This window comes from Mobula hypostoma, chromosome 13, assembly GCF_963921235.1.
Source record: "Mobula hypostoma chromosome 13, sMobHyp1.1, whole genome shotgun sequence".
Classification (NCBI taxonomy): Eukaryota; Metazoa; Chordata; class Chondrichthyes; order Myliobatiformes; family Myliobatidae; genus Mobula; species Mobula hypostoma.
In genome coordinates this window covers 51,014,367-51,030,326 of record NC_086109.1, presented here as the reverse complement: position 1 = coordinate 51,030,326, position 15,960 = coordinate 51,014,367, and the positions used below count along the sequence as shown (strand labels likewise).

The 15,960-nt window shown below is 43.4% G+C and overlaps 1 protein-coding gene across 1 annotated transcript in view; it reads right to left on the bottom strand.

The window, feature by feature from the left end:
* Window positions 1-7,010: 7,010 nt before the first annotated feature.
* Window positions 7,011-15,960, bottom strand: part of LOC134355589 (DNA damage-regulated autophagy modulator protein 2-like) — a 98,037-nt gene continuing 89,087 nt past the window's right edge. Inside the window, exons 7-8 of the mRNA XM_063065679.1 lie at window positions 10,548-10,640; window positions 7,011-7,707 (exon numbers count right to left, since the gene is read on the bottom strand). Of these exons, the coding sequence (XP_062921749.1) occupies window positions 7,597-7,707; window positions 10,548-10,640 (204 nt within the window). The 3' untranslated portion in view covers window positions 7,011-7,596. The remainder of the gene's footprint in view (window positions 7,708-10,547; window positions 10,641-15,960) is intronic.

The following is a 15,960-nucleotide window of genomic DNA, read 5'->3' as shown; positions in this document are numbered from 1 at the left end:
GACAGGTATATGGAGGAATCTAAGGTGGGGGCTTATAAGGGAGGCAGGGTTTGAGGGTCGGCACAACATTGTGGGCCGAAGGGCCTGTACTGTGCTGTACTATTCTATGTTCTATGGTTTATAGTTTCCATGATTTTCCCTTGTTCCCTTAAATATTGGTAAAACATTAGCCACTCATCTGTCATCCGGAACCTCACCTGTGCATAAGGGCACGAAGATACTGGTCAAGGCCCCGGCAGTCTTGTTTCTGACCTCCCCCAATGTCCTGGAGTAAGTCCCATCTAACCCTAGGGACTTATCTGCCTTAATACTCATTAGAAACCCAACACCTCTCCTTAACCATGCCCTAATGTATTTATACACTCAGCACTGATCTCCTGATCCTCCATATCCTTTTTTCCTTGGTAAATACTGAAGCAGAATATTCATTAAGTACCTCATTCACATTCTTTGCATCCCTCTCTATCAGTGAGTGGTCCTACCCTCTCTCTAGTTATCCTCCTGTTCTTGATGTATGTATAGATTGCCAAGAACATTTCATGGCCCCTCCTGGCTTTCTTAATGCCCTTCAGTTCTTTTCTGGCTTCTTTATGCTCCTCATGTGCTCTGTTTGATCCTAAATTCCAACAAAATTAATTATTTTTCTTGACTAAATTCATCACCTCTCTGAACATCCAAGGTTCTCTTCTCTTTCCATCCACACCCTTCCTTCTAACAGGAACATACCTTTCCTGTACTCTGTGCAATTGATCATTAAACATGCTTCACATGCCTGATGTGGTCTTGCCAGAAAAAAAAGGTGTTCCCAATTAACTCTTCTTAGTTCCTGCCTAATGCCCTCGGAATTTGCCCAACTCCAATTTAAAACTCTCCCACAAGGACCATACCTATCCTATCTGTAGCTACCTGGAAGTTAAGGAGTCGTCCCTGTTCCCTAACTGCTCGCCCACTGATAGGTCAGTCACCAGCCAGGCTCATGACCCCATACCAGTCCAGTATGGCTCCTTGTCTCATTGGACCATCCCATATTGATTTAGGAAACCTTCCTGGATAGACTTAACAAATTCTTCCCCATCTAAACCCCTTGCACTAAGGAGATCCCAGTTTAAATGAGCAAAGTTAAAATCTCCCCATGACAACAACCCTATTATTTCTACACACAAGACCATAAGACATAGGAGCAGAATTAGGCCATTCAGCCCATTGAGTCTGTTCTGCCATTCAATCATGGCTGATCCCGGATCCCACTCAACCCCAAACACCTGCCTTCTCGCCATATCCTTTGATGCCCTGAATGATCAGGAAACGATCAATTTCTGCCTTAAATATAACCACACACTTGGCCTCCACCGCAGTCTGTGGCAGAGCATTCCACAGAATTACTACTCTCTGGCTGAAAAAAATATCCTCCTTATCTCTGTTCTAAAGGGTTGCCCCTCAAATTTGAGGCTGTGCCCTCTAATTCTGCATACCCATTCATAGGAAACATCCTCCCTATCAACATCCTTTCAACATTTGGTAGGTTTCAATGAGAATCACACACATTATTCTAAATTCCAGTGAGTACAGGCGCAAAGCTGCCAAACACTCCTCACATTAACCCCTCCATTCCCAGAATCATCCTCATGAACCTCCTCTGGACTCTCCCCAATGACAACACATCCTTTCTGAGATATGGGCCCAAAACTGTTGACAATACTCCAAGTGCAGCCTGACCAGTGTCTCATGCATTATCTCCTTGCTTTTATATTTTATTCCCCTTGAAATAAATGCCAACATAGCATTTGCCTTCTTTACCACAGACTCAATCTGTAACTTAACCTTCTGGGAGTCTTGCACAATGACTCCCAAATCCCTCTGCACCTCTGATGTTTGAATTTTCTCCCCATTTAGGTAATAGTCCACACTATTGTTCTTTTTACCAAAATGTATTATCGTACATTTCCCAATACTGTGTTCCATCTGTCACTTTTTTGCCCATTCTAAATATTTGTCTAAGTCCTGCTGCAATCACACTGCTTCCTCAGCACTACCTACCCCTATCTTCCACCTATCTTTGTATCATCCACAAACTTTGCCACAAACAACTCCTTTATCTAAATCATTGACAAACAATGTGAAAAGTAGCGGTCCCAAAACTGGCCCCCGAGGAACACCGCTAGTTACTGGCAGCCAAGCAGAAAAGGCCCCTTTTATTCCCAGTTGCTGCGACCTGCCTGTCAGCCATTCCTCTATCCATGCCAGTATCTTTCCTGTAATGCCACAGGATTTTGTCTTGTTAAGCAGCCTCATGTCTGGCACCTTATCAAATGCCCTCTGAAAATCTAAATAAATGACATCCACTGCCTCTCCTTTGTTCACCCTGCTTGTTACTTCCTCGAAGAACTCTAACAGGTTTGTCATGCAAGATTTCCCTTGATAGAAACCATGCTGACTTTGATTTATTTTATCATTAGTCTCCAAGTACCTTAAAAGCTCATTCTTAATAATGGACTCCAACACTTTCCCAACCACTGAGATAAGGCTAACTGGCCTACAATTTACTTTCTTTTGCCTTCCTCTCTTAAACAGTGGAGTGACATTTGCAATTTTGCAGTCCTCCGGGACCATGCCAGAATCAAATGATTCTTGAAAGCTCGTGACCAATGCATCCATTATCTCTTCAGCAACCTCTCTCAGGACCCTGTAATAGAACCCATCTGGCCCAGGTGACTTATCCACCTTAAGACTTTTGAGTTTGCCTAGCACTTTTTCCTTTGTAATAGCAATGGGACTCACTCCTGCTCCCTGACACTCACGGACCTCTGGGACACAGCTAGTGTCTTCCTCAGCGATGACAGATGCAGAGTACCCATTAAGTTCATCTGGCATTTCTTTGACCCCATTACTACCTCACCAGCATCATTTCCCAGTGGTCCAATATCAACTTTCACCTCCCCTTTACTCTTTATATAACTGAAAAAACTTTTGGTATCCTGCTTTATATTATTGGCTAGTCTGCCCTCATATTTCATCTTTTCCCTTCTTGTATCTTATTTAGTTGCCTTTTGTTGGATTTTAAAAGATTCCCAATCATCCAACTTCCCACTCACTTTTGCTACCTTATATGCCCTTTCCTTGGCTTTTATGCAGTCCTTATAGAAACATAGAAACATAGAAAATAGGTGCAGGAGTAGGCCATTCGGCCCTTCGAGCCTGCACCGCCATTTATTATGATCATGGCTGATCATCCAACTCAGAACCCAGCCTTCCCTCCATACCCCCTGACCCCTGTAGCCACAAGGGCCATATCTAACTTCCTTTTAAACATAGCTAATGAACTGGCCTCAACAGTTTGCTGTGGCAGAGAATTCCACAGATTCACCACTCTCTGTGTGAAGAAGTTTTTCCTAACCTCGGTCCTAAAAGGCTTCCCCTCTATCCTCAAACTGTGACCCCTCGTTCTAGACCTCCCCAACATCGGGAACAATCTTCCCGCATCTAGCCTGTCCAATCCCTTTAGGATCTTATACGTTTCAATCAGATCCCCCCTCAATCTTCTAAATTCCAACGAGTACAAGCCCAGTTCATCCAGTCTTTCTTCATATGAAAGACCTGCCATCCCAGGAATCAATCTGGTGAACCTTCTTTGTACTCCCTCTATGGCAAGGATGTCTTTCCTCAGATTAGGGGACCAAAACTGCACACAATACTCCAGGTGTGGTCTCACCAAGGCCTTGTACAACTGCAGTAGTACCTCCCTGCTCCTGTACTCGAATCCTCTCGCTATAAATGCCAGCATACCGTTCGCCTTTTTCACCGCCTGCTGTACCTGCATGCCCACTTTCAATGACTGGTGTATAATGACACCCAGGTCTCGTTGCACCTCCCCTTTTCCTAATCGGCCACCATTCAGATAATAATCTGTTTTCCTATTTTTGCCACCAAAGTGGATAACTTCACATTTATCCACATTAAATTGCATCTGCCATGAGTTTGCCCACTCACCCAACCTATCCAAGTCACCCTGCATCCTCTTAGCATCCTCCTCACTGCTAACACTGCCACCCAGCTTCGTGTCATCCGCAAACTTGGAGATGCTGCATTTAATTCCCTCATCCAAGTCATTAATATATATTGTAAACAACTGGGGTCCCAGCACTGAGCCTTGCGGTACCCCACTAGTCACCGCCTGCCATTCTGAAAAGGTCCCGTTTATTCCCACTCTTTGCTTCCTGTCTGCTAACCAATTCTCCACCCACACCAATACCTTACCCCCAATACCATGTGCTTTAAGTTTGCACACTAATCTCCTGTGTGGGACCTTGTCAAAAGCCTTTTGAAAATCCAAATATACCACATCCACTGGTTCTCCCCTATCCACTCTACTAGTTACATCCTCAAAAAATTCTATGAGATTCGTCAGACATGATTTTCCTTTCACAAATCCATGCTGACTTTGTCCGATCATTTCACCGCTTTCCAAATGTGCTGTTATCACATCCTTGATAACTGACTCCAGCAGTTTCCCCACCACCGACGTTAGGCTAACCGGCCTATAATTCCCCGGTTTCTCTCTCCCTCCTTTTTTAAAAAGTGGGGTTACATTAGCCACCCTCCAATCCTCAGGAACTAGTCCAGAATCTAACGAGTTTTGAAAAATTATCACTAATGCATCCACTATTTCTTGGGCCACTTCCTTAAGCACTCTGGGATGCAGACCATCTGGCCCTGGGGATTTATCTGCCTTCAATCCCTTCAATTTACCTAACACCACTTCCCTACTAACATGTATTTCGCTCAGTTCCTCCATCTCACTGGACCCTCTGTCCCTTACTATTTCTGGAAGATTATTTATGTCCTCCTTAGTGAAGACAGAACCAAAGTAATTATTCAATTGGTCTGCCATGTCCTTGCTCCCCATAATCAATTCACCTGTTTCTGTTTGCAGGGGACCTACATTTGTCTTTATCAGTCTTTTCCTTTTTACATATCTATAAAAGCTTTTACAGTCCGTTTTTATGTTCTCTGCCAGTTTTCTCTCTTATCTTCCCTTGTCAGCCACGATTGCCTACCCCTGTCATTTGAGAACTTCTTCCTCTGTGGGACATATCTATCCTGCGCCTTGAGAACTATTCCCAGAAACTTCTGCCACCTCAGCTCTGCTGTGATCCCCACCAGTATCCTCCACCAGTCCACGTGGGCAAGCTCCTCTCTCATGCATCTGTAATTCCCTTTATTTCATTGTGATACAGATACATGTGAGTTATGCTTCTCCCTCTCAAATTTCAGTACAATTTCAATTATATTATGATCACTGCCTCCTCAGGGTTCCTTTAGGTTAAGCTCCCTAATAAGATCTGGGTTATCTAAGATAGCCTTTCCTCAGATAGGCTCAAGCACAAGCTGCACTAAAAAGCCATCTCGTAGGCATTCAACAAATTCCCTCTCTTGTGATCCGACACCAACAGAATTTTCCCAATCCCCTTGCACATAGAAGTCTCCTATTATAATTGTGTCATTTCCCACGTTACATGCCTTTTCCAGCTCCCTTTGCAATCTCAACCCTACATCTTGGCTGCTATTTGGAGGCGAATGTGATTCCCGTAATGGGTTTTTAACTCTTGCAATTTCTTCACTCCACCCAGATAGATGCAACATTCTCTGACCCTCGGTCACCTTTCTAAAGATGTAATTCCATCTCTTACCAACAGAATCACAGCACCACCTATGCCTTTCTGCCTGTCCTTTCAATACCAAGTTTATTCTTTGATGTTAAGCTCCCAACCTTGGCCTTCTTTCAGACACAACTCAGTGGTACCCACAATGTCATACAACCAATCTCTAATTGCACCACGAGTTCATCCACCTTATTCTGAATGCTATGTGCATTTAAATACAGCACCTTCAGTCCTGCATTCTTCGCCCTTTTGAATTTTGCTTCTTAGCCCTGTCTGCATTTGTACCGAGTCCTTCCTTACATTCATTTTACATCCATCATCTACTTGTAAACCTGCTGGCTCATCCTCAGCTCCGTCATCCTGGTTCCCATCCTCCTGTCATATTAATTTAAACCACGCCCAACACATCTACATTTCCTTAATCCGTTTACATATTTGTTCCTCAATGTCCCAGTGAGTATTGGTTAGATGAATCCCACCAGTATGATTGCACCCTTCCTATTCCTGAGTTCTACCCAACTGGACTCAGTGTCTGACCCCTTCATTATGTCTCCCCTGAGTGTAACTGTGATATTGTCCCTTACTGGTAGCGAAACTCCACTCACACTCCACCCCGCCTCCCTTTTACATCCTTCTCTGTCTTTTCTAAAGCTACAAAAACCTGGTACATTAATCACCCATTCCTGCCCCTCTCTCAACCAAGTCTCTGTAGTGGCCACGACATTGTAGTTCCATGTACTGATCCATGCTCTAAGTTCAGAATTAGGCCATTCAGTCCATCGAGTCTGCTCCACCATTCCATCATGGCTGACCGCAGATCCCACTCAACCCCATACACCTGCCTTCTCACCATATCCTTTGATACCCTGATTGATCAGGAATCGATCAACTTCCACCTTAAATATACTCACAGACTTGGCCTTCACCGCAGTCTGTGGCAGAGCATTCCACGAATTTACTACTCTCTGGCCAGCAAAATTCCTCCTTACCTCTGTTCTAAAGGGTCGCCCTGAATTTAAAGGCTGTGCCCTCTAGTTCTGGACACCCCCACCACAAGAATCATCCTCTGATGTTTGAATTTTCTCCCCATCACTCATGTACAGGTCACCCCTTCCCCAGGAAAAGGTTCCAATGATCTACAAACTTGAAACCCTGTTCCCTGCCCCTCCTCCTCAGCCACTCACTCATCTGTGTTATCACCCCATTCCTACCTGCACTGACACCTGAGCTGCGAAAAAAAGACCAGATTTACCTGAAGATGCTCCTTTTATGTTTTTGTTATATGGGGAGACAAGACTAAGGAGGAAGATCTTCAACCCCCTGCTCCTTCAGTTAATTCCAAGTCACTGGATAACAACCAAATTTTATTTATTAAAGTTGGACTATCAGAAACATCAGAACTGGCAGTTGACACATAAAGGTTAGTCCACGTCTTCGTGACAGCACGCAAGGCCCAAGCTGGCATTCTCAATTCAGCTGAACTGGTGGGGTTATGCTGGTACATCCAAATTTCACCCTCTGTGGATCCAGCAGGTGACCTGGAAAATTCTCAGTCCAAGCTGTGAAGATTAGGTCAATGCACCTTACTAAGTGCTGTTAGTGCCTTTCCAAAGAGTTCCCGACCTACAACCCCCTTATTCTGAGGTCTTCCTTGTTCCTGTTCTTTAAGGTTGAGCTACATCGTTGAAGTCGCCGAAGTTGGTGACACGGACTTCCAGAAAGGACGGTTAAAAACATCAACAAAATCATGATTTTTGCATTAGGTTCACAATTAAGTTGTTTTGTTAACACTGTATAAATTTAGAGGGAATTTCCATACATGTCATGAGTTGACTTGATGCAGGACTGGGTTAAAAAAATAATTTGATCTGGAGAAGAAGGGATGGAGGTGGTTTGAAAGAGGCCTCCATATCTTGGGGAGAAGCTGGTGTCACGATCACAAACTCCCCGCCAGCAGTGCGCTGCACTCTCCGTTACGCTCGAGCCCATGAAATGTGTCATAAAGCGTGTCGTTGTGCAAATCCACCTCAGCGTGCAGGTTGATCTTCTGTTCAAAGGGAGAGAAGGGAGAAAGGGATGAGAAGTTGTAACCAGACAACACAAGGCAGACTTCATTCAAATGGCGCATCAGTATTCATTTATAATTCTTTCTCGGCCCTGTTCCTTTGCCCTATGTTTCTCCATTCAGGGATGATGTTACTTACCCCAAGAAAGTGATTGATTGTAAACAAAAGGCTTCAGAGGATGTTCCTGAATATGAAGACCGCTATAGGACAGTTTGGATCAGCTACTCAGGAATTCAAGCAATAACTGAAGGTAATCTAAAAAAATCCACATCGACAATGGATGGTTTGAAACCAGCTGTGCTAACAGGGCAAACTGGAGTAAAATTACCGTCTACTACGGTGATCTCGTGCAAACTGTCAAATAAGTGGAGCCAGATATCAAAATCCGAATAAGATCAATACAGATGAACCAATTGTCTACACCTATTAACCAACAGAATAAGTGGAACTGAAATTCACAGCAATATGTTAATTTAATTGGATATGAATGTGCTGAACCCTTACTGAACACAGCAGCAGAATTAACATACATAGCTGAAGCTATTGCCCAAAAATGCCACATTGCCATCGACTATCATCTATTGATATATACATGGTGCTGGAGGACAGAGAATCGATTTAATCAAAAGTTGAAGTACAATTTGGTCCTCAACTCCGAGAAATTCAATTCTGGGTGGGAGACATATCACAAGCTCTTTTCAGAATGGATGCCTTATTGATTTTAAACTGCACTCTTGCATTCAGGGAAGGTAAAATCTCACGCAGTTGGATTAGCACGAACAGGAGACGCTCTACTTGCTTGATTATCAAGCCTTTAAGGGACACAAAGCAAATTTCGACAAGGCACAATTGCAACGAGAATAAGTGGGACAGGAAATCTCTCAAGGCAAACGAGAAATCACAGAAGATCATGCAAAGGCTATTAAATCAGCAAAATCACCGACAACAGTTCAACAACTTCGATCACGTCAGGGATTGTGCAACTACTTCAGCGCATGGGCCAATTCAAATGCTAAAATTGCTCAACCTCTGCTGAAAGACAACAAGCACTCCGACCCTGTGACTCTTAATGATGAACAGATGAAACTTTGCAAACTTTAAAACTTTACCCTGTATTCAACGAGAAGTGTGGCTGCAGGACAGCAGTTTTGAATCAAGAACATGGAGACCAACAGTGTCCTGTCGGTTATTACTCTGCCAAATTGAACAATATAGCATTAGAAACACAAATGAGAAAATCTGCAGATGCTGGAAGTCCAAGCAACACACACAAAATGCTGGATGGGGCCAGGAGCATCTATGGAAAAGTGTAAACAGTCAGGACTGATGAAGTATCTCAGCCCGAAACGTCAACTGTTCCCTCTTTTCCATAGATGCTGCCTGGCCTGCTGAGTTCCTCCAGCATTTTGTGAGTGTATCATTAGGATGGGGTTCGTGCCCGTGAGCACTGCAAGCATTTTATCTGGCAGTCATGGTTGTTTTTAACATTGTGCTGGATCAGACTTTATACGTTCGATGTCTGCATTCAGTGAACTATGAACAGGGCCTCTCAAATGACAGCTGCTCCATGGTCCAAATGGTCCTCTGTTCTTGAGGCATCAAATATCATCATTCAACGAATCTGGCTACATTGTAACCAGAGGACATGGAAGACTACGATAATCATGACCGTGCAAGAAGAACAGCATGTCAAGAAGATGCAAATGACTAAAAAGTCTTTTATCTTATTGACCTTAGATCTAATTCTGTACACTGATGGCTACTCCACCATTGAGGAAGGAATTCGAATGGCTAGTTGGGCTGTTGTCACAGAAAATGAAGTGATGGCCGTTCCTTTGGGCTCATCAGCTGCATGCAGAGCGGGTGCCTGCTGCATGGGCAACAGCTTGCTCTCTGTATTGTACTGCCCTGGCTTGTGGAGACAGCTGGGATGCAACATCCATGGTCGACCCCAATCAACAGAGTGCTTACTATACATGTACAGTCAGATGACAATAACCTTGAACTTGAGACCCAATAACTTTCAGACTCAGACTCTAAGCCTGTTCCTGCATTGTTTCAGAACAAAGCTGTCTAGCTAAATTTAGTCCAAACCTTAAACCCTGACGTAATCTGATGATGCACAATGTTTTCAGCAGTTGTTCTTCAGACATTCTGGGATCCTATTCTAATTCATGCCTTTACATTGCATACGTTAGGTCACGACAATGCACTTTTCACTAACTTTCAAAGCAATCTATTGGCAAATTTCAACTCATTCACAATACCACTGTTAGACTTTTAACATCACATACTAGCTACTCTACATTGGCTTCCTGTATCTTGTAGAATTGATTTTAATGTTCTCTTAATTGCTTTTAAAACTCTTAATAGTCTGGGACCCAAGTATATCACCAAATGACGTTTGTTTTATAATCTGGTTCAAGCTCTCAGGTCTTCTTCTGCTGGTCTCTTCAAACAATCTCCCTCGAAACATAATTCATAGGTCAATTCTTTTGAACTACGCTCCTGAACTGTGGAACTCAATATCTAAAACTATAAGCAATGCAGACTCAGAATCTTTTAAACAACAGCTCAAAACGTTTTTGTTTAACCTTGCTTTTAACTGACATCTTTTGTCTTTTATTTTCATGTTTATTTTTATATTTTATTATATTTTCATATTTGTACTTTTATCTCATGGTAAATCACTTTGAACTACATTATCTGTATTAAAAGTGCTCTATAAATAAAATTATTATAATTATTCTATCAAGGACTTCCAGGAGTTTCGAGGACACAGTTTGCCCCACTCCCGACTCCTGTGCTCTGGACGGCTCACCTGAAAATCCCGGATGTACGTCAGGAAGAAACTGAGGAAGGAGAAGGCAAGGGACCACTCGGAGATGGTACTGACCATGTGCAACAAGTAACCCTGGCAAAAAAAGTGATATCACTGGTTAGCATCACTTCCTCTAACGCAGACACATTGACCTGCACACCAGCCTTTCTAGTCAGTGCTCCCTTCATTAGGCACACTTGCTCGTTAATGCAAATATCTAATCAGCCAATCACGTGGTAGCAACTCAATGAATAAAAGCATACAGACATGGTCAAGAGGTTCAGTTGTTGTTCAGACCAAACATCAGAATGGGGAATGAAAAGTGATCTAAGTGACTTTGATCATGGAATCACTGTTGGTACCAGATGGGGAAGTTTGGGTGTCTTAAACTGCTGATCTCCTGGGATTTTCATGCACACTAGTCTCTAGAGTTTACAGAGAAATGTGCAAAAAACAAAAATAAACATCTAGCGTGCAGAAGAGCATCTCTGAATGCACAACATGTCGAAGTTAATAGGCTCCAGCAGCAGAAGTCCACGGACATACATTAGTGGCCGCTTTATTAGGTACAGGAGGTAAAGGAACCCTTAGGAGGCAGTGATCAATGTATGATCGAATTTCCCCTGCAGTTTGAGAGGGAGAAGATGAAGTCAGATGTATCAGTGTTATACTGGAGTGAAGTGAATTAGAGTTATGAGAGAGGAGCTGGTCAAAGTTGATTAGAAAGGGACACTATCAGGGATTACGGCAGAAAAACAGTGGCTGGAGTTTCTGGGGGCAATTCAGAAGGCACAGGATAGTTACAGCCCAAAGGTGAAGAAGTATTCTAAAGAGGGGATCAGGCAACCATGGGTGACAAGGGAAGTCAATGTCAGCATAAAATCAAGAGAGGTTAGTGGGAAGTTAGAGGATTGGGAAGCTTTTAGAAACCAACAGAAGGTAACTAAAAAAGCCATAAAGAGAAAAGACAAAATATGAAGGGAAGCTAGCCAGTAATATAAAAGAGAATACCGAAAGTTCTTTTTGAATATATAAAGAGTAAAAGAGGCGAGAGTGGATATTGGCCCTTTGGAAAATGGCGCTGAAGAGGTAGTAATGGGGGACAATGAAATGGTGGAGGAACGTACTTACTATGAAAGACACAAGTAGTACAGGTGTCCCCCGCTTTTCGAACGTTCGCTTTACGAAACCTCACTGTTACGAAAGACCTACATTAGTACCCTGTTTTCGCTTTCAGAAGGTGTTTTCACTGTTACAAAAAAAAAGCAGCACGCGAAAAAATCAGCGCATAATAAAAAGCCGCGCGTGCCCCGAGCAGCCCCTTTCCTCAGGAACTGCATTCTCGCCGGCATTGCTTAAACACGTGCCTGTGAGCAGTGAGTTCTATAGTATCGGAAAAGCCTAAAAGAGCTCGTAAGGGTGTTACACTTAGCGTATACAACTAGACATAATTAAGCGTTTCGATCGTGGTGAATGAAGTAAGGACAAAGTGAATTTGGCTTGTGGAAGCTGACGAACATGATGTTGAAGAGGTTTTGGCATCCCATGACCAAGAACTGATAGATGAAGAGCTGATGCAATTGGAAGAAAAAAGGATAACAATCGAAACCAAGTGAGTAATGATAAAGTACGACTTTAATTTTGAAAGGGTACTTCAGTTTAGGGGATATTTGCAGGACGGTTTGAGTCCTTACAAAGAACCATGTGATAGAAAAATGCGTGAGCCTTCCACATCAGCCACAGCAAACAATGAACCTCGACCTTCGACATCGAGGTGGGCAGAGATAGAAGATGATCTGCCTGCCCTAATGGAAACAGACGATAACGTGATGACACCCCAGTGTCCCACCACCCCAACCCCCAGGCCATGGACAGATACCGATTTGCGGAGAATGCAGCGGTAGCTGGGAGACACACAGCACATCTTTGAGAAAAAAGCCGAAATAAACATGCTAATTAATTAGGTGCCACCCGACAATTAATTGTCGGCCCAGATCAGAGACGACACAATCGGAAATCGGCACTGATCTGGGCCAACAATTACGTGCCGGGCGGCACCTAATTAATTAGCATGTTTATTTTGGCTTTTTTCTTAAAAATGTGCTGTGTGCCTCCCGGCTACCGCTGCACCTCTGCGTGCTTCGCGGCAATGTATTGGTCGGCGGCCTAGAGGGTGGGGGCCACTGTACCACCCAACCTGCGACAACTCAGTCTAACACACCATCATCAGTGTGCTCTGCGCTGTCCCGATTCCAGTAAGTGATACTACACTGTACATACATTATTTCTACTTTATATCGGCTGTGTATTTTTACGTGTTATTTGGTATGATTTGGCAGCTTCATAACTTAAAGGTTACTGGAGAGCGCTTGCGCCGTGTTTTTGCCGACGGCACTTGCGTGAGATTTTCACTACGGAGAACAGTGCAGTAATGATTGTGGAAAAGTATTTCTACTTTATATAGGCTGTGTATTTATCATGTCATTCCTGCTTTTACTATATGTTACTGTTATTTCAGGTTTTATGTGTTATTTGGCATGATTTGGTAGGTTATTTTTGGGTCTGCGAATGCTCACACAATTTTCCCATATAAATAAATGGTAATTGCTTCTTCGCTTTACGACATTTCAGCTTACGAACCATTTCATAGGAACGCTCTACCTTCAGATGGCGGGAGAAACCTGTATACCAGAAATTCAAGAGCCACAGGCCAGGATTGAGTGTTGTTGCTATCATTAAAGAGACAGGGCTTGGGAAGCTGCAAGGTTTGAAGGAAGATAAATCAACCAGACCCAATGGACTACACACCAGGATTCTGGAAGGTAGCTGAAGAGATAGTGGAGGCATTAGTAATGATCTTTCAAGAATCACTACATTTTGGAATGGTTCTAGAGGAGTGGAAAATTGCACGTCACTCCACTCTTCAAGAAGGGATGGAGGCAGAAGCAAAAAAATTACAAGCCAGTTAGCTTGACGTCAGTGGTTGGGAAAATATTGGAGTCGATTGTTAAGGATGAGGTCTCAGGGTACTTGGAGGCACATAAAGGCCAAAGTCAGCATGGTTTTCTTAAGGGAAAATCTTGCCTGATAAATCTTTTGGAATTCTTTGAGGAAATAACAAGATTGACAAAGGAGGGTTAGTGGATGTTGTTTCCTTAAATTTTCAAAAGGCCTTTGACAAGGTGCTGCACATAAGGCTGCTTAACAAGCATGGATAGAAGATAGGCTGACTGGCAGGAGGAAAACAGTGGGAATAAACCGGGCCTTTTCTGGTTAGCTGCTGCGAGTGGTGGTGTTATGCAGGGATCATGTTGGCACGCCTCCTTTTCATGTTTTCGTCAATGGTTTGGATGATAGAATTGATGGCTTTTGTGACCAAGTTTGTGGATAATATGAAGGTAAGTGAAGGGACAAACTGTGTTGAGGAAGCATTGGGTCTGCAGAAGGACTTAGACTTGGATCGCGAGACCCTGCAGCAGATTGTGAGGTCAGCTGAGAAGATCATCGGGGTCTCTCTTCCAGCCATTACAGACATTTACACCACACGCTGCATCCACAAAGCAAACTGCATTATGAAGGACCCCACACATCCCTCATAAAAACTTTTCTCCCTCCTGCCATCTGGCAAAAGGCACCGAAGCATTCGGGCTCTCACGACCAGACCACGTAACACTTTCTTCCCCCAAGCCATCAGACTTCTCAATACCCAGAGTCTAGACTGACACCAACCTACTGCACTCTACTGTGCCTATTGTCTTGTTTATTATTTATGGCAATGCCTGCACTGTTTTGTGCACTTTATGCAGTCCTGGATAGATCTGTAATCTAGTGTAGTTTTTGTGTTGTTTTACGTAGTTCAGTGTAGTCTGTATTGTCTCATGTGGCACCATGGTCTTGAAAAAGTCTCGTTTTTACTGTGTACTGTACCAGCAGTTATGGTCCAAATGACAATAAAAAGTGACTTGACTTGACTTGACATATTGGGAGAATAAGCAAAGAAGTGGCAGATGGAAAATAGTGTCGGGAAGAGTACAGAAGGAATAAAGTGTAGACTATTTTCTAAATGGGGAAAAAAATTCAAAAATCAGAGGTGGAAGGGGACTTGAGAGTCCTCTTGCAGGATTCCCTAAAGGTTAACCTGCAGGTTGAGATAGTAGTAAGGAAAGCAAATGCAATGTTAGCATTAATTTCAAGTGGATTACAATGTAAAAGCAAGGATATAATGCACTTTATAAGGCACTGGTCAGACCACACTTGGAGTATTGTGAGGAGCTTTGGACCCCATATCTACGAAAGGATATGCTGACATTGGAGAGGGTCCAGAGGAGGTTCACCAGAATGATTCTGGAAGCAAAAGGGTTAACATGTGAAAAGCGCTTGATGGCTCTGGGCCCGTACTCATTGGAGTTTTGAAGACTAAGTGGGGGATCTCATTGAAATCTATCAAATACTCCCTATACAACCACGACTGTGTTGCCACACACAGCTCCAATCTGCTGATCAAATATGCAGATGACACAATATTGATCGGCCTTATTTCCAACAATGATGAAACAGCCAACAGAGGAGACGCCAACGCTCTGACACAGTGGTGTCAAGAAAACAACCTCTCCCTCAATGTCAAAAAAACAAAGGAGTTGATTGTGGAGTACAGGAGGAACAGTTCTCCCTTATTGACATCAATAGGACTGGAGTTGAAAGGGTGAGTAGTTTCAAGTTCCTCCGTATACACATCAAGTGGATCTCACCTGAATTGTACACACCGACTGTGTGGTGAAAAAAGGACAATAGCACCTCTTTCACCTCAGATGTCTGAAGAAATTAGGCACGAGTCCCCAAATCCTTAGGACTTCCTACAGGGGCACCATTGAGAGCATCCTGACTGGCTTGTGTCATTGCCTGCTACAGGAAATGTACTACCCTCAATTCCAGGGCACGGCAAAGAGTGGTGCAGACGGCCCAGTGCATCTGTGGATGTGAAGTTTCAGGACATTTACAGCAGCAGGTGAGTAAAAGGGCCCAGAGGATCATCAGGAACTCCAGCCTCCCCAACACAAACTGTTTCAGCTGCTTCCATCTGGCAAACGGGACTGCAGCATGAAGGTCAAGATCGACAGGCTCTGGAACAGCTTCTTTCACCAGGCCAACAGATTGATTTTGGCCTGAAATGTCGGCTATACTTTTTTCCATAGATGCTGCCTGGCCTGCCGAGTTCCTCCAGCATTTTGTGTGTATCTGACCGTACATTCTGTCTGACCATACACTGTCTGACCGTACATTGTATCTACTGTACACTGTACATTCTGACTGTACACTGTGTCTGACTGTACACTCTATCTACTCTACATTGTGTGACTGTACATTGTCTGACCATACATTGTATCTACTGTACAGTGTCCAACAGTATATTGTA